Genomic DNA, 26,361 nt, shown 5'->3' with positions numbered 1-26,361 from the left:
ATCAAAAGATTCTACGCATGATCAGAAGAAGGTCATTTGTACTAAAGTGACATGGGGCCGATTGCACGAAAGTGTCTTTCCAAGGACCGTCTTTCGTGTCGCCCATCTTTTATGATGCGCTATAAGCGGGGTATTTCTGAAATTTATGATAAACAAATAAATTTCTCAAGCTTGCTTTTGAATCAAATTTTATACAATTTCATGAGATATCACATCATTTAATAAAAATATATTTTGTTTATTTTAACGGACGAATAAAATATGTTTGCAGATAAATAATTTGAAATGCGTTTCACATGGCGCATCATAATAAATGGGCGACACGAAAGACGGTCCTTGCAAAGACCCTTTCGTGCAATCGGCACATGGTGCTTTAAAATCCAATGAGATAAGCACCAACTTTGATGTCTTGATTATTCATATATTCTTTTGAATTGTCGTTTTCATTTACATCCATAAAAAACAACAATGCTTCCACGAACGACTGGTATTTCACAGTTTGTCAAATAATTTTGCAACATGCTAAGATATGCATTCAAAGTAGGAATGCAACAAATACCTCCATTAAGTGTTCATTGGTGTGCTATTCTAGTCACCTGGTCTATTCAATTTCTTCATCCTGCTATGTAAGGCAAGCTTACGTAATATCTTGCTTTGAAATCTGCCTATCATGATGAAAGAAATGAAAGGTCATTTGACCAAAATTGCCCATGAAGTAACTACGAACTGGTCTATTGCCTGTGATGAACTGCCCTGGGATGAGTTACTTTAAACCTCAGGGGTTTATTAGGCATAAATTATTAACATGCATGATTTATATATAACAAAGGACAAAAATGAATATTCAAATATCAAAGATCGCAAATAAAAGAAATACATGAATATACATGGTGAATAGCTGCTAATAAATATTAATGAACTTAAGTCAGAGGTAGAGAACCAATCAGAGAATAAGAACTAATAGCAAGAGTGAAGTATGAGTGAACATGAGCATGAACAAAAGAAATGGATGGAAGAGTGAATCTGGTATGTTGAAAGGAATGTAAAGAAGGTGATGGAAGAAAGGATGGAATTTTTATGACTAACAGAAGAGAGGATGATCAAGAATAATGCAGAACACATCTATTAAAGTAACATAACTATTCCAACTTAAAACCCTGTTCACACAACAACTCTACAGTGCGTATCAAAATAAGTTTACACTTTGAAAAAGCTCTGGGAATTCAAAAATATACAACATGTGGGTAAATTTTTCACATGTAATCTTGGGTTTGGGTCTGATCTATCCAATGAAAGTAAAAGTTTTGACAGAATGTTACACTTGAGTGAACACTGTCCATTTTTGTAAAGCTCGCAGAAATCTGTTTGCGCAGAAATGCTCGTTTTCACGCAGTGTCAAGGGGAAAGGGCGAAATCAAACTTATCCTACGATACATTTTTCCTACATTTCCCTTGCACTTATAAAACAGATACATTCAAGCATTTTTAAACAAATTTGCCACCCAAATTGAAATTTCAACACTTAGTAAGGACAACTTTTACCCTTTTTGTGCCAGCTGGATTTGAGGACATAACTGAATCTGAACAAAAGTTTACATCAGACCTCTCCAGCACCTTTTCACTAAGTTTTTATTATTTAAAGTGGGCTGACATTTAATTTTTCATATAATACTTGTTTCTCCACATTTTTCCCAAGCTTGAAAATGATTAACAAAATAAAAATCAAGCCTAATTCATTTTAAGTAAATCACAGCTCAGTGTAAATTGAATATCGTCTTGATGGTCTTGGTGTGTGGGGGAGTGGGGTGGGGCGCAATGCACTTTTCGAAGTGTATTGGCCAAGGAAACAAGTTAAAAGAGGTCAAAGATATCTTCAAACCAATTTTACTTGCTAAATTCTACGTGTTCTTCATAATAAAGGTTTACTTTTATTCGCATAGCTTTTTTAAAGTTCTGCGCAAATCATTTTTCACTAACTTTTCAAAAGTAAGTGGTGCTCACTCAAGCGGAAATATTTTTCGATAGTTATATCGTCATTTGCTTAAATGGGTCTGTACCTATGATAGAATGTGGAAAAATCTTCAGGATATTACAAATATATAATTTTACAGGATTTCTTCAAAGTGTAAACTTTTTTTGATACGCACTGTATAATAGAATAGAAGAAGAATCTAACCAAAATTTAAACAGGGAATGTTCTTCCCCTTACAATACTCGGGGAGACCTAAACCTTCCAAGTAGAAACTGGGGAAAATTCACTATTTCCCCAAATTCTCAGTATGGTCCATTTATCAACCAAACATTTGTTGAATTGATGGACAGATTTAACCCTAGACTAGTCAAATGGTAAGAGAACCCAACCCACACGATTGGAAAACACCCTTGATGCTCTCCCGACAACATATCCTGACTTATTTGGCGATCAGTAATACTCATATTAGGCGGATCCAGGGGGGACAGGGTCCTCCTATTGGCTGCCAACTTGAAAAAAAAGGAAAAAAAGAGGAAAGAAAAATAGAAAAGGAGGGAAAAAAGAGAAGAAAAAAAAAGAAAAGGAAAATACGAGGAGGAAGACGAGTAAAAATAATAAGTTGAGAAGAAGATAAAAAATAAATTGTTCATGTCAAAATGTTTAATTTTTGCTTGCTCTTCTCTTAAACGATGGGATATATTGCTCAATAGGCTGAAATGGAGCTTGAAGTATCCAGTTTTGAAATCAATATATAATTTATAAACCATAGGCCTATTTCAGTTTGGACATGGAGCTTTCATTGTTTTGTTTGAGTTACAACTGATTTTCAAAGGTGCTCTGTACCCTCTGTAAAATATCTTGTGTTATATTATCTGAATATCGAAAATGTTCAGCTTGCGCTACTCACTAGCCTCAATAATTTGGTTCTATACCAGTCCTATCGGATGATTGCAAAAAGTGCTTAAAATGTCATTTATTAGGTCATAAAATATTTTCACTTCTCCGCTCGCGCTTCGCGCTCGCATTATTTTATTGTTAAAATATGCTTTATCCTCCCCTGGTAATACTTAAAGGACAAGTCCACCCCAACAAAAACTTGATTTGAATAAAAAGAGAAAAATTAAACAAGCATAACACTGAAAATTTCATCAAAATCGGATGTAAAATAAGAAAGTTATGACATTTCAAAATTTCGCTTTTTTTTCTCAAAATCAGTTACATGAACGAGCCAGCTACATCCAAATGAGAGAGTCGATGATGTCATTCACTCACTATTTCTTTTGTTTTTTATTGTTTGAAATATGAAATATTTTTATTTTCTCATCATTGTCATGTGAAATGAAGTTTCATTCCTCCCTGAACACGTGGAATTCCATTATTTTAACATTTTGTGCTTCAGGCAAGGAGGTCCTAATCGTCAAATTCGTAAAGATTGAAATATTGTATAATTCAAACAATAAAAAACAAAAGAAATAGTGAGTGAGTGACATCATCAACTCTCTCATTTGGATGTAACTGGCTCGTTCATATAATATAACTATTTTGTTAAAAATAAGCGAAACTTTGAAATGTCATAACTTTCTTATTTTACATCCGATTTTGATGAAATCTTCAGCATTGTGCTTGTCTGATTTTTCTCTTTTGATTCAAATCAACATTTTTCTGAGGTGGACTTGACCTTTAACATGAGTGATCAACAGGCAGTGGTAAAAGAAATCAACATGTGGGTCTCAATCAGGGGCGGATCCAGGATTTCCGTGGGGGAAGGGCAAATTTGAAATCATATAACTTATATATGAGTTCAAATTTGCCCCATATTGGCGGCATAGGGGCCTATACATTATAGACCTGTGCGAAGAGAGAGCTAAAGGTTTTAAAATATACTGACATGAAAAGGACGGTGTGTCATGAAGAGGAAGCCTTTTTCACCAATCCATGCATGACTCTGGGAATGGGAAGCGGGGTGCTAGCCTGCTAGGGGTGCTTCAGCACCCCCAATATTTTCGTGAGGGTGCTGTGCATATTAGGCCCTATTCTCCATAAACAGCATCCCACGGAACTTTGTAAGATGTGCCAAAGTGCAAAAAAAAATAAAACCCAAATGATCTCCATTTTGTAGTGAAACCTTTTCTTTCTATCTATCTTTCTTTCTTTCTTTTTTTTTCTTTCTTTCTTTCTTTTTCTTTTTCTTTCTTTCTTTCTTTCTTTCTTCTTCTTTTTCTTTCTTTATTTCTTTCTGTATTCTTTCTTTCTTCTTCTTCTTCTTTTTTTTTTGCTTACCAAATAAAACCAACCCCCTGAACCAAAATCGTTCCCTGCTCCAACACCAAGCACCAATCAATATTGATGAAAGTAAGAGTGCGAGTTCAAAATTTTAATGTAGGCCTATCTCGACATGAAACTTGACATGTTAAGCATTTTGGTAATCATGAATTGGTGAGCGCGAAGAGTGAGCTGAACATTAATATTCCGACCTGAAAACTCGACATTCTAAGCACTTTTAATATGGACAGGATAAGCATCTACTAGTAACGAAAAATAATTGATACGAGCGCGTAGCGCGAGCTAATTTTTTTTAATTTTTTATTTTTTGTCGGCACTTAAAAAAAATCATGAACAGGATGTGCAACATGCTAACAATAGTGGAAAAAATCAGATTGCTGGAAAAATAGTTTTGGTATATTGACTTCAAAAAGGATACTCTAAGTCTCATTTTTCCTCTTTAACGTTCAACTACTCAATTGGCAATGTGAGCGTTAAGCGCGTGCGAAAATTGTATTTTTATATAACCCAAACGTTTTCTTGCATTGCCTCCTTAATTTATTTACTTTTCATTTCATTTTCTTGTTTTCCTTTACTCTTTTGTCTCTTTTTTTTCTTTCACTCTTGTTTTTTTTTTTATTTGGCGCAGCCAATAAGAATGGGGGAGTCTGCTTATGTACTGGGCGTCACGATCTTTCAATAGAGTCTTGGAGAAATAGTAAAGAGAAATTATGTTTAAACAACGATTAAAACTAAATATATGGACCAAAATGCTTTCAGTGAATGATTTGGTCGAGTTGGATTGGGTTTTATTGACGATTGAAAATACATAAAATAAAAATATGCACTATGATCAAATGATTATGTAGGCTATAGCAATATCTAAATATAACATTGATTGCAATACAGAATATAAAACTCATATCGAAGGGATATCCGCTTTCAGACTGGCTATATATCGCTCTAGTATAGGCCTACATGCTCTTCCCCGCGATGACTTCCAATTGAATTCAATTCCATCATTTCAATAATGTTTAAAAAAATACATTGCAAATCGTTGCAAATAATTATATTATATTTCTTTTCGTAGGAAGGGTAATATAAAATTATGATTTAAATGGTCTAAAAATGTAATATATTTCTTGCTACTAGGTGAAATATTGATTTTGTAGCAAGATTATGTCAATCACGGTTAAATGTACACAAAATAATGTTCAATATCTTCAGTCATGATTTCATTCCTTTAAGATTGCTCGTTAGATTGATAACTTTCCAATATTTCGGATATCGTGTTTAATTAAACATTTCTAAATGACAATTTGAATTTTAATTTTCCCTAAGCGAATATGATTTGAGTCAATTAATGTAAAGGGTTTTTTCTTAGAATTATAGACTCTTTATAGATTTGATAATGATTTTTTGAAAATATTTTTTTCCGGCACATAACTGTCAAAGTCATTATTCAAAACGTTGAAGAAGTTTTTACATGTTCGAGATTATTATTATTATTTTTTGCGGGGGGGGCGATTAAGGGGGGGGTGGAAACAAGCGTCAAGCCACCCCTATAAAAAAGCTAGCCCTCTACGTCTCATTCCTGATAGTGCTGCAACTCTGTGAGCTTCCTGGCACAGGCAACGTGTAAAAATAATAATTTTTCTCGGTATTTCGAGAACGATGAAGTCTACGAGGATCAGAAATGCCCCAAGAAAAGAAGAAAGATCAAGGTAACGTCAATTTCTTTTAAAGATATGCATGAAGTATATAGATATTGAGAACTCTGTAATGAGGTGTGAGCGATGGGGGAAATGCCAGTGTCGTGATCCTGCTGCTCCCCGGAACTCCGGCGTCTGCTCGCAGAGATATCCGCTGAGCTGACGGGTTACAGCACGAAACCGAGATGAGAGCGATGCTTTATTACCTAGGGAAGTTTCTGAATGTAGGCATGTTATGCCTCTGTATTCAGTTCTAGGTTTTTCCTCCTCAAGATGGCTGGCTCACTTCCGGGAACAGGGCTTTCGTAGTCATATTTTATTGGCTCATTTTTCCAGCATCTATCCAGGGCAGCTTCAAAACTGTGCACACTTGGGGCAGTGACAACATCATTATTTAGGCTGTTCCATGTCTTACGTATTCTAACATAAAAAGAATTCCTATATTTTTGGGTCTTTGTCCTTGGTATGAACAATTTTTTACTGTGACCCCTGGTATGTTCACTATATTTTTCTTCTACATTAAGTTTTGTACATTGATCATAACTATTAAAGTGTTTATATGTTTCAATCATATCACCCCTAACTCTTCGATACGCCAGAGTTGGGATTTTTAACCGTTTAAGTCGTTGTGGATAGGAAAGCTTCCTTAATTCAGGGACTAATTTTGTTTCCCTTCTTTGTACGTTCTCTAATGCATGTATATGTTTCTTCAGTATAGGGTTCCACACAGCATGGGCATACTCAACTTGTGGTCGGACAAGCGACTTATATAACAGAGCAAAGTTATTTTTGTCAAGATAAACAAAAGTTCGTCTGATCAAGCCCATAAGCCTGTTGGCCTTGTTTATTTTTGATTGCATGTGTTCTTCAAAGCTGAGTTTATCATCAATTACAACACCCAAGTCCCTTTCGGAGGTGACATGTTCAAGCGCATCATTCATTAATGTGTATGGAAAAGCTTCCTGCTGGTCTTGCGTGTTACCAATAGAGAGTACACTACATTTCTTGGGGTTGAATTTCAGCAGCCATTTTTCTGACCAGCATTTCAGATGGTCAAGATCTCTCTGGAGTGAATTGCAATCATTCTGATCTCTTATAAACTTGAATAGCTTGGTATCATCAGCAAAAAGATAAACATTACTTTCAGTAACAACGTCTGGAAGATCATTGATGTATAACAAAAATAACACAGGGCCAAGGACACTCCCTTGCGGAATTCCGCTTTCTACATGACCCCAACTTGAGAACTCGCCATTCACACACACCCTCTGTCTCCTTCCAACAAGGAATGCCTCGATCCAACTAACCACATGTTCATTTATACCAAAACTACGGACCTTTTCAAGCAGTCGACGGTGAGGAACCTTGTCAAAGGCCTTCATAAAATCTAAATAGATTACATCAATTGTACCCCTTTCTTCAAGAGCTTTAGACCACTCATCAACGACATTAAGCAACTGCAGCATAGTAGAACGACCAGGCAAAAACCCATACTGCCTATCACTAAAAAATCCATTTGAATTCATATGATCAAGGATCTCATTGCGTAAAATGGATTCCAAAAGTTTACAAGCTATACATGTGAGGCTTATCGGCCTATAATTTGATGGAAGCGATCTATCACCTTTTTTAAAAACAGCACTCACATTGGCAGATTTCCAGTCACAGGGAACAACACCTTTCTGTAAAGAGGTCTTATAAATGATACTCAAAGGTAGAGCAATTGCTGGAGCTACTTCACGTAAAGTCCTAGGATGGAACCCATCTGGCCCTGGAGACTTAGAAACATCAAGTTTGGAAAGCAAAGAAAGAACACTATCTTCATTTACCACAATTTCACCAAAATCTTCAACTATATTGTGCTGAGAAGGTGTAGGAATATCACCAGGAGGCTCAGTGGTATAAACTGTAGAAAAATAATTTAGTAAAATGTCTGCTTTATCGCGATCTCCCTCAACAAGTTCAGCTGTTTGTGGATTCCTAAGAGATGCCACTCCAGTTCTAATTTTTGTTTTGAAATGCGCATATTGCCAAAATTTCTTTGGATTCAATTTAACTGCCTTAGCGATATTTTTTTCATAGTTTTTCTGGAGTCGTCTAGTAGCTGTTTTGACCCTATTACGAAGCCTGTTATAAGTCTTCTTCTTGCTTTCTGTTTTATCTCTAAGATAACGCTCCCAACTCCTATGTTTTTTCTTTATTAGTAAAAGAGTATCTTTATCTATGGGGAAATCACCTTTTTTGCCCCACGATTGTGTTCTAGATATTGTTCTTGCTGGAATGTACTTGTCCTGAGCAGCTTTCAATTTACCTTTGAAAATGCACCATTGCCTTTCGACATCATTACCTGCAGATGCAAAGAGAGTACGCCAGTCTAATGAAGCCAAGGCTTCCCTCATATCAACAAAATTAGCTTTGTCGTAAAGAAATACTTTTTTCATGTTACTGGACTGGTCATAATAACAGTTCAGATTGAACAGCAATATAGCATGGTCACTAGAACCCAAGGGACTGCAGTGTTGAACTGTTGAAATAAGATCATCTCTATTTGTGAAAATTAAGTCAAGGATGTTCGGTTTGAACCCATGTCTGAATCGGGTAGGGTGTGTTACATGTTGATACAAAAAGGCATCACGTACACATTCAACAAAGTGAAATTCTTCACTATTTTCATTTTTGGAAGTCGTCCATGAATCCCAGTTGATATCTGGGTAATTGAAATCCCCCATTAATAGAATATGACTATATTTCGTCCTCGAAATACTCGCTATTGTGCTTAACAATGCCATGTTATTTGCTTTACTTCCACTGTCACTTCTATAAAAACAACCAATTAAAAGCTTATCTTTACTCCTTAAATGCAATTCAACCAAAACGACTTCATTAAAGTCTTGGTGCAATGATGCGTTGACGGCATTAGCACTCAATGATTCATGAACATAAATGATAATACCCCTACCAGGGGCATTGGTAACATTAGTGAAGTGTATTACATATTCATTTAAAGTAAAATCTTCAAGTTGAATTTCCCTGAAATTTTTCGGTTTGACTTCAGTAACAGCAACAATGTGGGGTTTTTCGTTCAAGATAAAAGTCTTAAGTTCAGCCATTTTATTACGCAACGAATCAGCATTTGTGTACATACATCTCAAAGATTTAAGCAGGTCATCGTTTGACTGTGAATTGGAGAAAGTGTCCCCATTTGACTGTGTATCCAACAGAGTGTCATCAAGTGAGAGTTTATCATCAATTGATTGTGTACTTAAGAGTGTATCAGGAGTATGATTTTCAAGTATAATTGTGTTATCGATCAACTGTGTATTTAGGGGTGGCGATAAAGATTCTGGAACATCTTTTGTATCTTGAATTCTTACATTACATGTAGCTCTAACACTTTGCTTGGAACACCTAACACAACGGATTAACTGAATATAAGCACCAACGCATTTACAATTATTAACACATTTACAATAACTAACATATTTACAATCACACTTGTACGAAAAGTCAATTACTTTTTTGCCTGTCGACTATCACCCAATGGGGGAAAGCCAGATGGATCCTGCGCCCCAGTATGGTTGTGCGGGGTTGTCTTGGGATGCCCATTGGATTGGAGGCTTTCTGACCTTCCAGATCCAGGGCCCTGTTCAGTTTGAGCATGCTGTGCTCTCCATTTCTTAGCATTTTCACGGTGACGCTGTCTCTCCATGGGTGTCATGTCTTTACGAATAGCAATGTGCTTAGACGCTACACTCTCCCTTAGCCTACTAGCCTTCTTCAGTATAGCATCCCTCTGTTGCTCAGATGCTACTGTCACCCGGAGTGGGCGAGGCTTGGGTTTTTGGTTACCCTGACTTGCATTTCTCTGGCCAAGTCGCCTACAGTCATTAGCATCAACGCTACCAACCGACTCATCGATCGTGGAGATTAGATTTGATGCAACAGATGCGTCATGCTCCTTACAAGATGCTATGTCATCACCTTCCTCTTCCACATTGAAAAATATCACGTTTTTCTTTCTCTTATTTCTTGCATCCATTTCATTGATATATGCAGCAGTAACAGACTCATCCATACCACTGCGACTGGCCTGCAACTGATCAACATCTCTGAATAGCCGGTCAATATTCATCCAAGTACCTTCACTATCTCCATATAACTTCTCAACCCTGCGAAATAGCTCATTTGTTACTGAAACATCAGCTTTGACTGCTAATTGTGCCTCAAATTGATCCATTCTAGCAGCCACTTTGGAAAAATACATCTGGCATCTCTCTTCAATTTCAAAGTCATCGCGCACAGCATGGAGAGCAGGCTGTTTGCAATCTGGACAATACCAATGTAGATCAGCACTAGAGTTCGCCAGAAAATCATACTGATCATCAGGCATTTGCAGGCAAGACACACAGAATGCATAGTCACATCTACTGCAAACAACAAGTTTATCTTCATCTTGATCAAACTCAATGTCACACAACTTACAAACCCACACACTGTAACTAGCAGGTGCAATTTCAGTCCTACGAGTCTGAATAGGTTGTGAGCTAGATCTAGGCTGGCTACTCCGTTGTGGTGCAGGACTCCCGGCACTCTTTCCTGGACCTGCATTCCCTACACTCCTTCTGCCTCGGTTATTATTACCGCCACTTGCTCTAGTATTAACACCTCCACCAGAAGTGGCATTGCCATTGGCATTATTTGTATTACCAATACTAGTTCTAGATCTAGTTGAAATATTACTTGCTCTTGAAGGAACAGGTTTCATTTTAGTATAGTACTAGACCAAGGGCAAGGGAATAAACTTTATAACACAAAACACGAGTCAAATGACTATAATATTTAGTCACAAGCATAAAGAAGCATGTATAAAAATACCCCATAAAAAGGTGCACATGGGACTGAGGAGAAAGTTTAGGAGTCAAGCATACATACAGTAATATGAATCCAATCCTTAAAAATCACTTGGATTAACTTTATTACTCGCAAATACGATTGGCAGATTTCAGGCCAAACTTGTTGATATGCCATTTCCACTATTAAATTCACAAGACAGTGAAGACTAGTCTCTAGCAATACTAGGCTTAGCAAATCGTGAAAGTTGGCTTGGGAACCACAGTTCACTTCGACTTCGTACAACAGCGCTTAGTTTATTCAGTCAAACGCACATTTCCCTATTTGATTTCCACCACTTGTTCACTGCAACCACTCTGCCTTTTGGGAATCTACATTAAGATCTATGCAGTATACAGTACACGCCACAACTGGGCGTTGTAGCGTGCGCCTGTAATCCAAGCTACGTGGGGAAGTTACAAATTGATGCAGAGGCTCGGGGTATGAATCCTGGTCACGTCTTTCAGATGGTGGCGTTATCGTTAAAGGTCGGTCCCAGATGTAAGTAATCATATCTCATTGATACACGTCTGACAAAACTCAAATACACATTACCCATTCGACACGGGGGTTACCGCTGCAATTATTTTTCATTAGTAATTTTTTTTATTCACCAGAGCACCCAAAAGACAAAAACTTGAATTTTGGAAAATTTTGGCCTATTTTTGTGTAGACCCTTTTGATAGAAAGTAAAATTGCAAGACAATGTCATTCAACAATCCTATTTTTAATTTAGAAAAAAAATAAAGAATTCAATTTACACTAGAGCCAAGTTATATGATAAATAGTTGTAATGGAAACTGACAGTGTAAAAATCAAACATTTGTCCTCGAGAATAAGAGAAAATAAGCCAAACATTGCCAACCTTATTTCACCACACAGAAAGTAGTAGTAAGCCCATAGTATAATCATAACCTTGTTCATGAATGAGTGAATTTCCACCTCCAAAATTTTCAAGAAACAAATTGATTTCATTCTCTTGGTTCTAGACCTCCTGATACAGTTGAGGGAGGGGAGAATGCCCCTAGGAGGCTGCCACCAAACCTGCAATGCTGGACACCATCGTCTGGAGCAGCCCTGAAGCTACTCATGGCTGCTAGATTCTGTGCGGCTCTACTCAGTAACATCTCAGACTGTGACGAGACGTACAACTACTGGGAACCAGTGAGTTCAAACATTTGTGCCCATCTGAATTTTTAACTAGAGCTCTCGTAAGCTGTAGGCTATATTCGTGCCAGTTGCCATCTGAAATGTATTTTTGATAATGTTATGATTTTTATCTTCTCTTTAGTGATATGCTGTATATACTGTACTTCATTATTGGTTGTCTGAAATATTGGACATCCCAAAATGTTGATATTTCTCTTTTGGAAGACTTGATTTGTTTATATATAAATTGAAATAGTTGTTTAGATAAATATAGTGTACAATAGCACTTAGTACACAACCCTTTGGTGATATTCTTAACTCTTAATGTGCCATTCACTGTAATCAACGAGTGCCACTTTTTTTCAAAGAGTCTATATTTAATTGTTTATTTATAAAAAAGGGAATCACTCCAGAGACAAGAATATCAATTCTCTTGACCATAAGCTGAACTGGACAATGGAATCACTCATGCATGCACTGCACTCCTCAAAATGCAATAGGCATAACAATAGCTGTATGACCATTGCTCAAAAATGTGTTCATGGCACTCCAGTGGATGCACAGACATGTGTTCATGGCACGTTAAGAGTTAATAAACTGGTATTAATAAACCAATTGAATCATTGCTATTTATATGCATTATCAATTCCTTGATACTTGATACATATAGAGTTAAAGACACAATGTCTTCTTCTCTCCAATCATCACAGTGTTTCATAAAGCTGTTCGTAAAGTTACGAACGACTTGACGCACGACTGGAACCTGTTCTTGGGTCATAACCTATTACATAGGGATATCAGATAGCACAAGAAAGGATCACCAGTCGTGCGTAAAGTCATTCGTAACTTTACGAACAGCTTTATGAAACACTGGTGTGTTTGATTCACTTTACTTTTGAATAGAGGCCATGCAATGTATCACTAAATGTAAACATTTGTGTGATTTGTATCATGTATCTCAACAGACTCACTTCCTGATCTACGGGCGTGGTTTCCAGACGTGGGAGTACTCCCCATTGTATGCTATACGATCCTATGCATACCTATTCCTCCATGTGCTTCCGGGGAAGGTCTACTCTTGGATCCTTGACTCAAATAAGGTTTGTATTAGTATCCCATAATGCCTTTGAAATGTGGTTTTATGTTTATTGCGAACAATAACATATGGATTTTCTATCATCATCATCATCATCATCATCATCATCATCATCATCATGATCATCATGATCATTATCATCATCATTACCATCATCATCATCATCTCAAAAATAGATTGTCATTTTGGGGATTCTTTATTTTCATTTGTAAATGTATCCTAACTGTATAAGCATCATTAGAATATCTTTTTCAATGCTCTTAGTAAATTGAAATAAATTGTAATAGCTATCACCTTAACAATTATTTGTTTTTCTTTCTGACAAATCTTGTGCATCTTTTGAAAGTAATGCTTAAATTTATTGTTTAAAAATAGTGCCTGAACAAAGTACTGATTGTAATATTATAAACAACAATAATTTGAATTGTTTTTTGTTTTCTGCAGATCCTTGTCTTCTATTTTATAAGATGTCTTCTTGGCATGATATGTGCTCTCTCTGAATTCTATTTTTATAGGTAAGAGGAAAGTTTATTTGTTAGGCCATAACATACACATAGTCAATATGCTCAATAAATCTTTTAATTTTGAAAATATATAAAAACAAATAAATTGGGGAGACATACATACACTGATAGTCCATGGAAGTATAATTATAGTAGATTTTATACCATTAGAAATTTATGATTTGTTCAAGTTCTTCACATCTGACAGAACCATATCATTTGGTTAATAAAGTTTTGTGAATACTTGATTTATTACCATTGATATAATAGGTCTAGTTCCTTGTTCTTGAACTTTTTCCTCTTTTTATTGTTTGTTTGGAAGGGGTGTGTGCAAAAACTTTGGTGGCAGCGTTGGAAGATTGACGTTGGCTTTCATGATTCTCAGCTCTGGAATGTTCATCTCAAGCGCAGGTAATCTTCAAAGGCAGTAGTGAGATGTACACTTACTAGATGTGGATGGTTTCAAAGTTAGCAGGTGTTGGTAATTACTCTAAAGCCTGAGCAAAATAATGTGTATGATATGCTTTATAAGATATTGATGCGGATATTGATGTTGTTCGATAAGCCATCCCCATCTCAAAACCATAAGAATCATCCAATAAAAGTCAATGAGCAAAACTGAGCCATTAGTTAATTTTTCCAATTTTTAATTCATTATTGTGATCAAATTCAGGCCTCTCACTTCCTCGGGGATAAAGAGACAATAATGCAAAATGTAAAAAAATGAATTAATTTCAATCATATAATCTTAATATAACAGTCTGAGCCGTAAACTATATTTATGTAACCTTGGATATTATTTCCCTTCTGTTTCAGCATTCTTACCGAGCAGTTTTTCCATGTACATGACAATGGTGTCAATGGGAGGATGGTATACAAACAATATACCTGTAAGTATTCTAAACAATTATGCCCTTAGTGTACTGTATACTAACAATAGGATGTGGTGGATTAGTTATTCTACTTTTCATATAAGTTGAAATTCTGGATTTAATATGGATTACAATCCTTGACATTTGTTTTGTTATTTAATTTTAATAAACTTTTTAATATTTTGATGATTTAGTAATGTTACTCATTCAATAGAATGTCCAAAATGGGAGGGATATTGAATAATTTTGCATGTGACTGAAAAAAAAAATTATTTTGTAATCTGTGTAGATTTATCCATTGAATTTGATTTATATTTCTTTTTCACTATTAAATATGTTATTTTATTTTTTCAAACTCTAGGTTGCCATTCTTGCCACAGCTATGAGTGCATTCATCAGTTGGCCATTTGCAGTTGCCATTGGGTAAGTACATCATCTATGAGTCTAAAGGCTTGTTTACATATTGCGCAATAAATCTCTGTGATATTCTTTTGTGCTGCGTCAGTTGGATATATCAACATAGACATTCTTTCTCTAAAATGTCCAAGATCATTATAATTTGAGTTTATTGTTACACAAGGAGCATGTCCTTCATTAACATTTGTTGAAAATTGCAACTATTAGAATATACAGCTACAATGCATCAGGGAATGTGTACAATGAAGCCGGGGTAATAATAATAGAACAGTTTTCAGAACTGAAGTGGCTCCCCTTGGTAAATATACCAATATTATTATCAATGAATATATATGTATCAACTATTCAAGTGAATTTGGATGTTTGAGTTCTTGAAGGTTAACGGAAATAGATTAATACTGATAGTTGAATTGAATAGCAGAGAAAATAATTTCATTGCAATGGAGATTATTGATATGAATGCACCAAAGAATTAGTGTGTAGTGTAAAATGTTTAAATCACTGAAGTGTTAAGGAAATTGGTAAGATACTGCTGGGAGTCGCATACAATGTACATAAAAAGGCGTGCATGAGACTACACTCAAGTATTCAATCTATCAACATTTCCATTGTAATATGTCATATTTTTAATGTGAGGGAAATTGAAGGACAACCCTTTCCAGTTAGTAGGCTTTTGTGCAGTGTTATTCTTTGCAAATAACATGAAACAAATTTGAATTAGAGCCTTAATTACCATTATTTATTTATTGTTTCTTACTTCTTGAATTTCCCTATCATTAGAATACCTATTGCAGCTGATATACTCTTGAGGAGACAAGATATAGTAAACTTCTTTCAGTGGTGTGTGATAGCTGTTGTTGCCATTTTGGTAAGTTAACATATATATAATATTGACTTGCTTTGAGGATGATACCATACATGTTTCATGAAGTAGTCTCACATCTCTATATGCGTTCACCTGCAAATTAATTAGCTTATCAGTTGATGAATAGGTTAATCTGTTTAATTACAAAATTTGAAAAAATAAGAATTTAAAATTTTAACTAGGAAATGATTGCATGATTGTGGAAAACAGCAACTATTTTTGCCAGACCTTTATAGGAGGTTACTGTTTTTAGGAAACTAGGTTTAAAACCTAAAAGCCATACAAACAAAATTTGGATCTATACAGATATACATACATTTGTAGCATGTAATCAGTTTACGAACAGACATTCTAAAGAGATAACAAGATCCTTTCTTGAATTCATCCAATTTCTCAGAATTTTGAATGATGTCATTTTCTTTCCTTTTTGTTTTATATTTGTTATTTACAGATACCACAGGTCATAATTGACACATTCATGTATGGAAAATTGGTCATTGCACCGCTCAATATTGTTACTTACAATGTTTTTAGTCAACATGGTCCAGATATATATGGTGAGTACTATTCTATTTATAAAGACAATGGTGTGGTTGGTTTTTTTTTTGTAATGATAATAATAATACCAATGTGCTTTTATAGTGCATATCACTGCCACTGTCAAATGCGTTCCTATGCGCTTAATTGGATATTATTACCCTGGCTTTAGCCCCGCAGCCTTTTACAGTACTGTGGCATCTCAAGGAATAAATTCCTGCCAGGTACTGATTTTCTTCACCTGGGTCGAGTGCAGCACAATGTGGATAAATTTCTTGCTGAAGGAAATTACGCCATGGCTGGGATTCAAACCCACGACCCTCTGTTTCAAAGTCCATAGACTAATCCACAACGCTCCACACTCCTGTAGGATTACAGGACCTCTGTTCAATTCATTTTTCAGTGACATGTTACGACGGTTTCTTATATGAATTTGCTGTTATTTAGTACAGCAAATTGCCAGAACTGGGCCCCCTTTGCATAAAAGTTACTATTATGGTAACTTTGCCATCTAATGTTAACTAGTATGTAATTCTTGATTTTGATTGGTTGGTGATCACCGTTGCCATTGTAGTTACCATTGGATGACAAAGTTACCATAATACTTTAATACAATGGGGCCCAGTAGTTGTTTTTTAAATGTCATATAAATATTTGTTATGAACAGAACATCTTAGAATTGTAGGACTTCTGTTGGTTGAATTCATATATATAATTAATAAGTTAAGGTTATTTGTTTCCATCATCTTCTTTTTCTTTCCCCTGATAGGTGTGGAACCTTGGTCGTTTTATTTTCTGAACGGATTCCTGAATTTCAATCTCATCTTTCCTTTTGCTCTCATAGCTCTTCCACTTGCGGTAAGTTTGTAACACTTGCATTTTTTAGAATGAAATATCACTTAAGCAATATTATATGATCTGCTTTTGTATGGAATGTACTCAATCATAATTCTATTCCAAAAGCACCAGCTGGCCAAATTTTTTATCTTTGAAATTCAATGGACTCTTACTTTAGTATGGAGATGTGCATTCAATAGTTAGAAATGTTCCATTCCCATGTGCTTGGGTTATCCGGAGTATTATCCTAGTGATGGATTAAAGAAATTGGCATCTAGTTGCTAACTTAGCAATGTCTGATGTAAATTTACACCTAATTTATTAGCAGTCAAACAAAGTAAATTCATGGTTTTATGACCATATTTTCTGTTTATCCTTTCACCTTTGCAGATGTTTGTGAATTGGATATCCAACAGTAGTGTTGTAGGAAACAAGAAAGCCATTCCCATTTATCTCACGCTATCATCCTTCTATATATGGTGTATTATATTCTTCACTAGACCACACAAGGTAGGTTGCTTATTCTCAGTATCCCAGCTGGGGTCCTCCTTTTTCATCATACAGTCATAATAATAATAATAAATATAATATTGATGATTAATGATAATACATTTCAAGTTTGCAGATATTTCAGATTGTCATGAAATATTTTGTTTAATTTGTTATTTACCAATGAACTACTTGTAATATACGGGTCCATTTCAAGTGTATCTGCAGCTGTAAATGTGGATGATTAATTAACCTGACAAACTGAATGGCAGAGAGTGGGAGTGGACACCTGGCAAAAAGGAAAAAATGATTTCTTAGCCAGAAGTACTAGAACATTGGGGGATCTAAGTGGCGGATCTAAGTTATGGTACATATGATTGTAGTAGTCCTTACAATTACAGCTTTAAAAAAAAAGCCAAAGAATGTATTTAATCCCTTTTATCTTCTCTTTTCAGGAGGAGCGCTTTCTCTTTCCAGTATACCCTCTAATTTGCCTGGGAGGGGGTGTGGCAATATCAGCTTTACAGGTCTGTATCAACCTTAATGTTTTTAATTAGAGACAGGGGTGTGAGAGGTCACAAATAATAAGATCTGAAAAAGCTGAAGAGTGTTGAAAAAGTCTGAAATAGGAAGAGCTCCCATACTTTTTGTACAGAGGAAAGCAAAAAATAAGCTGAAATTAAGCTGAAAATCAAAACAAACAAAATCTGAAATCAGCTAAAGAATCTGAACTCTCACACCCCTTTAGAGATACATTAACTGTATGCTGTTATGATACTAATATTCAGGACACAGGGCAGGATTAAAGGTAAAATGAACCTCAACAATGAGGTAATTTGAACGAATAGAAAGAGAGGGAGAGAGATAACCCCCACGTCACTGTAAATTTCATCATAATGAATGGATTCATTAGAAATTGGTAGTTAATATTAAATAAGGAAAACATGTTCTTTTTTTTACAATACAGTGATCTTTCACAGTCCTCATGCAATTATGAACCTTGTAGGAATGAATTATTATAAAGAAAAATAATTACCCTTTTAAAATAATGGTTAAACTTTGATTTCAAGGGTACTTTTTTTTTAAAATTGTGATAAAGAGAGAAAATTTGATAAATGAAAATTGAATTAATGAAAAAAAAATGTGTATTGATCCTTTTCTAAATTTTACTTCTCTCTTTGTCTTTTTCTCTTGCAGAAATTATATCATTGGCTCTTTACGTTTAAAATACCTCAACATTATACCTACTCTTCCAATCATCTAGCCATTGCATTTACTTTTCTTTTTGGTACATTATCTTTAATGAGGTCAGGACTGCTCTTTTATGGTAAGTAACAAAATTATATCACCATACTATCAAGTACAATAATTTCAATTTCACAATTTACCATCATTAGTTTCTTTATCAGCAGTCTCTGTATCACTATACAACAATACATCACAATTACCCTGGTTTCTTTTGCCTGCATCACTAATTGGTGATAAGTGTTCATTTGTTGTTTTCAAAAGTGTACTATTAGGTGTCGTATTTTTATGAAATATGAATAGCAATGACTAATACATCAAGCTCACAGCAACAGTTTTTACTTTGTATCAAGTGGCAAATTGTTTTTTGTAATGTATCAGTTTTCAGAATTTGATACTTAATCAATTACTGGTGTGTCATATTTGGTACAGTAGCTCATCAGGGCCCTGTATCATGAAGATTAGTAATTGATCAAGGGCAGGTTTACAATTGACCTTATACAAGAATCAATGTAATCGAAGTAGAAATCAGCCCTTTGTTTGATCGCTAATCTTTATATTGTTGGGTCCTGCAATTAGTGACCATAGGGTTTATTTTGAGATGAAACACAATTTTCCTGTTGTAAGAAGCTCCTTTATTATAGGCATTGAGAAGCTGCAACATGGGAGCATTTCATGAAACAAACAGTGATTTTAACGGACTATTTGTTATCAGCTACTGAAATCCTTGCTGCTGATTGGTTGAAAAAAAAGTAGTAAATAAAAATCACTGACAAAATGCTTCATGCAACACTCCACACTATGTACATGTATATATCTTCTTGAAATTCATTTTTTTTTCATTCTCCAGCCTACCATGCGCCTCTAGATCTCTATCCCGAGTTGAAATCTATCGCTAGCAACCCCAATATTCACACCCTACCACCGGATAAATCAGTCAATGTTTGCGTCGGGAAGGAGTGGTATCGCTTTCCAAGTAGCTTCTTTCTACCAGACAAGTAAGCGTTTTGAGATTGAGCGCAATCATTTTAGTGAGGATGATGGTGATGGTAATGATGGTGATGATAGTTGTTATGGTGATGCTGATAGTGATGATGATGATGATGATGATGATGCTGATAGTGATGATGATGATGGTGATGATGATGATGATGATGATGGTGATGACGATGGGTGGTGGTGGTGTTGGTGGTGATGGTGATAGTGATGAGGAGGATGATGATGAGTGTGGTGGTGATCAGTGATGACAATAGTGATGATATGGTTATAATGATGCCGATTGTGATAGTGTTAATGGTGATATTTATTGTGATGGTGATAGTGATGTTGATTGTAATGATGATGATAATGGTAATGATGGTGATAATGAAGGTAATGATGATTATGAAGTCAATGATGATCCTACTTATGGTGTTGATTATAATGATAGCTGTATCTTCAGTTTTCTTTTAACTTTATCTGACAAGTACATTAGTCTAAGCATCTGTCAATTAATGGTGACGAATCTAGCAATATTATGTAGACTGTGTCATGGAGGATGATGACAGATTTAAATCAACCAAATTATTGTGATGTCTTTTCTCCGTCTTGATATTTCAGTTGGAGGTTACAGTTCATCCAATCAGAGTTCAGAGGTCAGCTTCCCAAGCCATTTGATGAATCTGACCCTGAGGCAACATCTATTATACCATCTCATATGAATGATATGAACAGGGAGGAAACATCAAGATATGTGAGTTTTCATTCAAATTTTCCTTGATAAGCTCACCTTTTGGTGATTGAAATGGGGGACTTACCTTGCTCTGTTTATCATAGCAACTGTAGTTCGGGAATACCAGAGGCTCCATTAATGGCTGTATTTCCGCTTTTACCATCTTTTTGAGGGAGTCATTTCTTGAGAGCCAAACATGATACCAATAGCAGTTGACTACAGAGATTAGACTTGTCCTTTATCTTAAGTCATTTGTTGAACATTTAAGCACTTACAGCAATACAGGCATAGCATGTGACTCTTTTTCTTCTGAAATTATACTGTAATAGTAATCTTGCATTCAAAGTATATGTACATAGTGCATGTCATATTAAAAAGGTTTCTTTTGTTTATTGATATTATATTATGTAGCTCACATTATGAGAAAAAGAAAATAACCTAAATAATGAGACCGATGAAAAAAAGGCTCTTTTCATGTTGTCTGTTGATTTGTTTCGTAGGTTAATATATCAAAATGTCATTACCTGGTTGATCTTGACATGCCCGATGAGACTCCTAGAGAACCAAGATACGCCAATAGGACAGACGAGTGGCAGATTGTAGCTTCCCACGCATTCATGGATGCATCTATGTAAGTTCATCTTTCATTATCATCTCAATGGTTTGACCATGGGCCTGTTGCATAAAACTACTTTTTACCTGCGAAAACTCTGGTAAAAACTGAAAACTAAGGTTAGTCTGATTTCTGCCATTTACTTTAACACAAGGCAAAAAGTGCTCTTGTTACATGTACAACACAGCTGTAATCCATTTGTTCTATTACAATTTGACTGTATTCTAATTGCACAGTGATTTTAATTTCTATTCATTTTTCCTTTTCTCTGCTGAAACAGATCTTACAAATGGTGTCGGTCGTTCTACGTTCCTCTCTGCACCCGACGTTACACATACTTCAGACATTACAATATTCTTAAGACAAAGAGGAGAAAAACTGCTCCAAAACAAGGCAAGAAAAGGAAACAACCCCCAACAAAATCAAAGAAGAGCAGTGACGACGATGAACTTTGACCTTTGAACTGAAATCTGAATTTTAAATTTTTTTTAAAGTTTGTTATAATGTAAAGCAGGAAGTGATAGCCTCGATCATGTGTTGTAATAATGGTAATGACTCGTTTTCATTAAAAGCGTATGACGTTTTGTAATCTGTGATAATATCTCTGTGCTTCCAAAGGTCTGAATAATTTTTAATTTTAAATATAGCTTTAGACATTCCTTGCTACCCAATCGTGCATGAAAATTGTTCAAAACTTACAAGTAATAACTTTAGAACTACATGTAATAATAACTTATAACAATTATTTTGTGGACAAAATGAGAACAGATCACTGATTAGTCAAAAAGATTACATTAAAAGAGAAAAAGATATTTTTTTCTACAAATTGTTTGTCATTTTAATATCTTAGGTAATGTATTGTGTTACAGTTTGCTTCTTGTGTGAAAAACTTTTGAAGCATATATGTTTTATGGATTTAAATCAAGAGGAAGTTTCTATGAATGTATTTTATGTTTACAAAATTTGAGTTGTGATGAAGCAATATTTTTTTAATAAAAACCAATGATGTTGAAATTTATAAAAAAATTAAGATGAGAAATGAAATATACGGTCTTTCCATCATGATGAAAATCATTTTGCATGCAGAATTGATGACAATTAGTTTGATATTATGGAAGTATGTATGAAATTGTTATATTCTGCATGTTTGAGCATGTACCTGTGGACAGAGAAAGCTCCAATTATGCACAGCGAACTGCGTCATAACATATAAACACCTTCATTATAAAACCTGTATGATTCAATTACAAATCTAATTTGAGAACCTCTTTCTATGAAAGAATGGCTATATTTTATTCTTCATTATTAGTGTCTCAAATGGAGGAAAACAATTTCTAACAATACAGACGTATTTTTTCCTACCTTTTATTTTGAGGATGCCACCGTGGCACAATATTTTTGCAGGGTGTACTGATATTATGAAGGAACAATTAATGTGAATGTATAGGTTCTTTTAAAGAGTTGTGTTATTCTGCAATGCAAACAATGCAATGGTTTAGATGGTTCAACTTGTGCACTATCAGCAAGTGACGGGCATTGTCTATATAGGTTATTCAAATATTTCTTCAAAAAAAATCTCTAACAAATGAACATGTGTACATGAAAGTTAAGAATTGGGGTTGTTAAAGTTAGGGTTAGTCAGTGGGTTACATTTCATGTATCTTTTAAATGTGCTGGGCTGACATATCAATTGATGCCTTGTAACCTACTAAAAGAAATTTGCCAAACTCTAATGATAAAGGGTTCTCCTGTCTGATTTCATCCAACCTTGGGGTCAAATTGTTGTAAACTGCCATCTACTAAACCAGCAATATGTGATTGCCATTAGAAATGAGTTCATAATTTGGGATAACAGGATTACCTAGGAGGAGACAACACTTTTTTTAGTTGGAAAAATTTCAAATTTATGAAATGGGGCCCATAATACAAAGTTGAGCAATCATCTCTAGAAGAATGCCTTCACTGTTTATTGCTTCGACCATAATGTACAATCATAAAAATCAAGAATGTGAACAATTGCATGTGCAATTTTTGTTAGTGCAAGAGGGCGCTTTGCGGAATAAAAGGAGATTCAAGGTAATCTTATGATTTATTGTCTATATTTCCGTTTTTTCTTTTATATTGTTGGAGTAATCGTGATATAGTCATATAAGAAAGGGCATTTTCTTAAGCTCCCCCCCCCCCTGTTCTGACACGGGGGCTTGTCCAGGAGCAGAACTCGAGATCTCTCACATCCCAGCTTAACTTTGTGTTATGAGATCTTGGGCTTGGAAATAAAACTAAAACCAAAATAACTTATTCAAAATCAATTTTATGGCTGATCACAAACCCCTTTTGTTATGTCTGGTAGGGTATTTTGTTGGTAATCCAAATACATATGTGTAAACCCATCTAGTCTTGACCTGTTGCAAAAAGTTAAAACACAACTCGAGAAATCTTTCACTAAAAAGTCCTAAATACGCTTGTATGATTGGCTCATTGCATGACTTTTTTTGGAGATCGGTTTGATTGCAACTGTTTCAGCAACAGGCCCCATATCATTCCAGAAGTGTGAAACAAACCAGGGGGGTGTTTCACAAAGATTTAAGCATGACTTAAGTCGCACTTAAATGCCGACGCGTACATGATATGCAACGCGCGATCTTATTGATAGATACGCATTAGTGCGCGTCCTCATGACACGATCTGACCAATGCGGTCAAGCCTTTCATACCGTACGCAACTCGGTATTTAAGTGCGACTCTAAGTCATACTTAAATCTTTGTGAAACACCCCCCAGGGCCGTCTTACAAAGAGTTATGATTGATCCAATCAACTACAGAAAGCCATCAAGATCTAAAATGCATGTTTGTTCAAAATATTTTCTAAGTATGATATATATTCATTTGTTTTCTTGAAAATTCAGTGTGCTTCTCTTTGTTGATCACAAGACATTGTCCAAATTTCCTGTAGGCAAAAATTATGACATTAATGGATTTCCATATAGCTGGGGTCAATTGAATCAATCATAACTCTTTGTAAGACAGGGCCAAGATGTACTAGGATTGTTAATCATGTTTGCAAAGTAGTAGTTGAAGAGATTGTATATTATACCCATGTCATTACATTGTGTAATATAGAAGTAAAAGGAAGAATGGATTGATACTCCTTGGTTTAGAATAAATTATGAAAATTTGAAATAAAGACTTGATATGAATGTCTTCTTGTGCCTTTTTATAGTGTAGAGAATAATTGTATATCAGGAGTAAGAAAGAGAAAGTTGAAGGGACATATAATGGTCAGTTGAGCTATGACATTATTTTCAGCATCTGTACTATTACTGATTATTTTAGTACCAAAATCTCAAAATGGCCCAAAGTGATTGATGACTTCACTTCACACTTTAACATGAAACAAAACAAACAAAAACATATGTGTTATTCAACATTGTTAATTTATTGTGCTTTCTTTTTAGTATCCATGGAGACACATAGAAATAATACAAAACAAACACAAACTTGCATTCTATGCCATATGAGACAAAACCATAGTCATAAGACTTCTTAAATTATCAAAAAGGATCAAGGTTTCTTGATCTTTTCAAACTAAAGGTAGAAAATAGACTAAAGCATTACATACCCAATCTTAAAGCGAGTGTACATGTAAAGACCCAAGACATATGTAGCAACAAATTCCACATTTTTTTTTCTAACAAAGTAAATACATAGCTTGCACACAGGAAATCAAATCAGATATTTGATCTTGACGTTTCTGGATGCAACCAAGCTATGTATTTACTTTATATAAAAAAAAATCCCCAGCAAGCCTTGAAAATTATATATCAGGTCAATTAATAAGTTTACTTCATGTAGTATGGCAATTTGAAATGCAACTTGACCAAGTCGAAGAATGAAGAAGAGAAAATGGGTATCCTTCATGATAAATAGTGGATAAATACCATCAGCAGCCTCTTTATTAAAATAAAGGGCAGATTATTCCTTATATTTGTCTCCCTTTAATCTCTGTTAAAAGCAAGTGACCTCAATTCTAGTTCTCATCGAAATTGACTTTCCAATTAGAATAATTATTTTTATGAATATAAGGGATTATTTTCCATTAAAAAAAGTAAATAAGAAAATAGATTGGAGAAAAGGGGGTTGGGGGAGAGCATATATCAAGCACACTTTACAGCAATGCATGATGACTATTACCTATTGATTTATCATCTTATTTATTCAATATCAAATGATCTGTAAATTGGAAAAACATCTGTCATTGGTACTCTCATCAACAAGGTCAAACTTAATTCGATCGCAAATAGAGCATTTGTTTAGATACTCTTATTTCGTCGTGATAAACCAGACTGACAGAGCTAGAGACCTGAATAAAAGTTTTACAATGAGGCCAGTTCACCAAAATAAGGGGCCCTTTTCATAAAGGACTTGCAACTGTTGTAACTTCGCCATTATGGCAACTACCATGGAACCCTTGATTATGATTGGCTGCTGAGCCTTGTTACCATGGTAGTTGCCATTATGGCAAAGGTACAACAGTAGCAAGTCCTTTATGAAATGGGACCCAAAATTCATTTATCTTCATCTCTCTAAAATGGGATGAATGTTGTGATATTAACACTAATGACCTGTATACAGATTTAATTCTTACTTTTTAATCCATGGATTTCATATTCAAAGCTTTTTTGCATTGATAATAACAATATCATCATTCCACTATATGATATTACATTACTCAATAGATGTAAACAATCACAGGTCCAGCCATTTCACTATCAAAAGCATTAAACTAAGGGGGAGGGGGGTCATGAAGAGTTCTTTGCACTGACCTAACTGTCAGCTCTGGCAATATTAGTAGAAATCCCTGGTTTTCATCGACCAAGAAACACTGGACTGCTCCTTCTCAGTTAGGGTGTGACAAGAGAAACTTGCGTTAAAAAGCACATCAAGTAGAATGGAACATTGCAAGAAAATTGATTTGCAATCAAAGGCCAATAAAATACAAATTTGCAATTAATTACAAGACTTGCATTTAATTTTGAGATTATAGCTTAATATGAAATTGAACATAATTTTCCTCAAAACATTTTTTTTTTCTGGAATTCATATCTATTTTCCCTCCATTTTGGGGGCAAGTCCCCCTTATCCCATGTATCATTTCCCATTTGTATTTTACGAATTATTTCCTTCAAATAATC

The 26,361-nt window shown here is 35.0% G+C and overlaps 1 protein-coding gene across 1 annotated transcript; it reads left to right on the top strand.

Moving 5' to 3' along the window:
* Nucleotides 1-5,813: 5,813 nt before the first annotated feature.
* LOC121429489 (alpha-1,2-mannosyltransferase ALG9-like) lies at nt 5,814-23,252 on the top strand. The gene is made up of 17 exons (XM_041626535.1): nt 5,814-5,958; nt 11,826-12,000; nt 12,951-13,085; nt 13,526-13,596; nt 13,907-13,995; nt 14,401-14,474; nt 14,818-14,879; nt 15,654-15,741; nt 16,190-16,295; nt 17,045-17,133; nt 17,503-17,622; nt 18,057-18,128; nt 18,799-18,928; nt 19,697-19,844; nt 20,446-20,578; nt 21,058-21,188; nt 21,451-23,252. The coding sequence occupies exons 1-17, from the start codon at nt 5,909-5,911 to the stop codon at nt 21,623-21,625; spliced, it is 1,848 nt and encodes a 615-aa protein (XP_041482469.1). The 5' UTR covers nt 5,814-5,908; the 3' UTR covers nt 21,626-23,252.
* The last annotated feature ends 3,109 nt before the right edge of the window (nt 23,253-26,361 follow it).

The sequence above is a fragment of the Lytechinus variegatus genome, chromosome 16 (assembly GCF_018143015.1).
Source record: "Lytechinus variegatus isolate NC3 chromosome 16, Lvar_3.0, whole genome shotgun sequence".
Classification (NCBI taxonomy): Eukaryota; Metazoa; Echinodermata; class Echinoidea; order Temnopleuroida; family Toxopneustidae; genus Lytechinus; species Lytechinus variegatus.
Note: the sequence above shows the minus strand (reverse complement) of the source record. Positions and strands in the feature narration are given on the sequence as shown.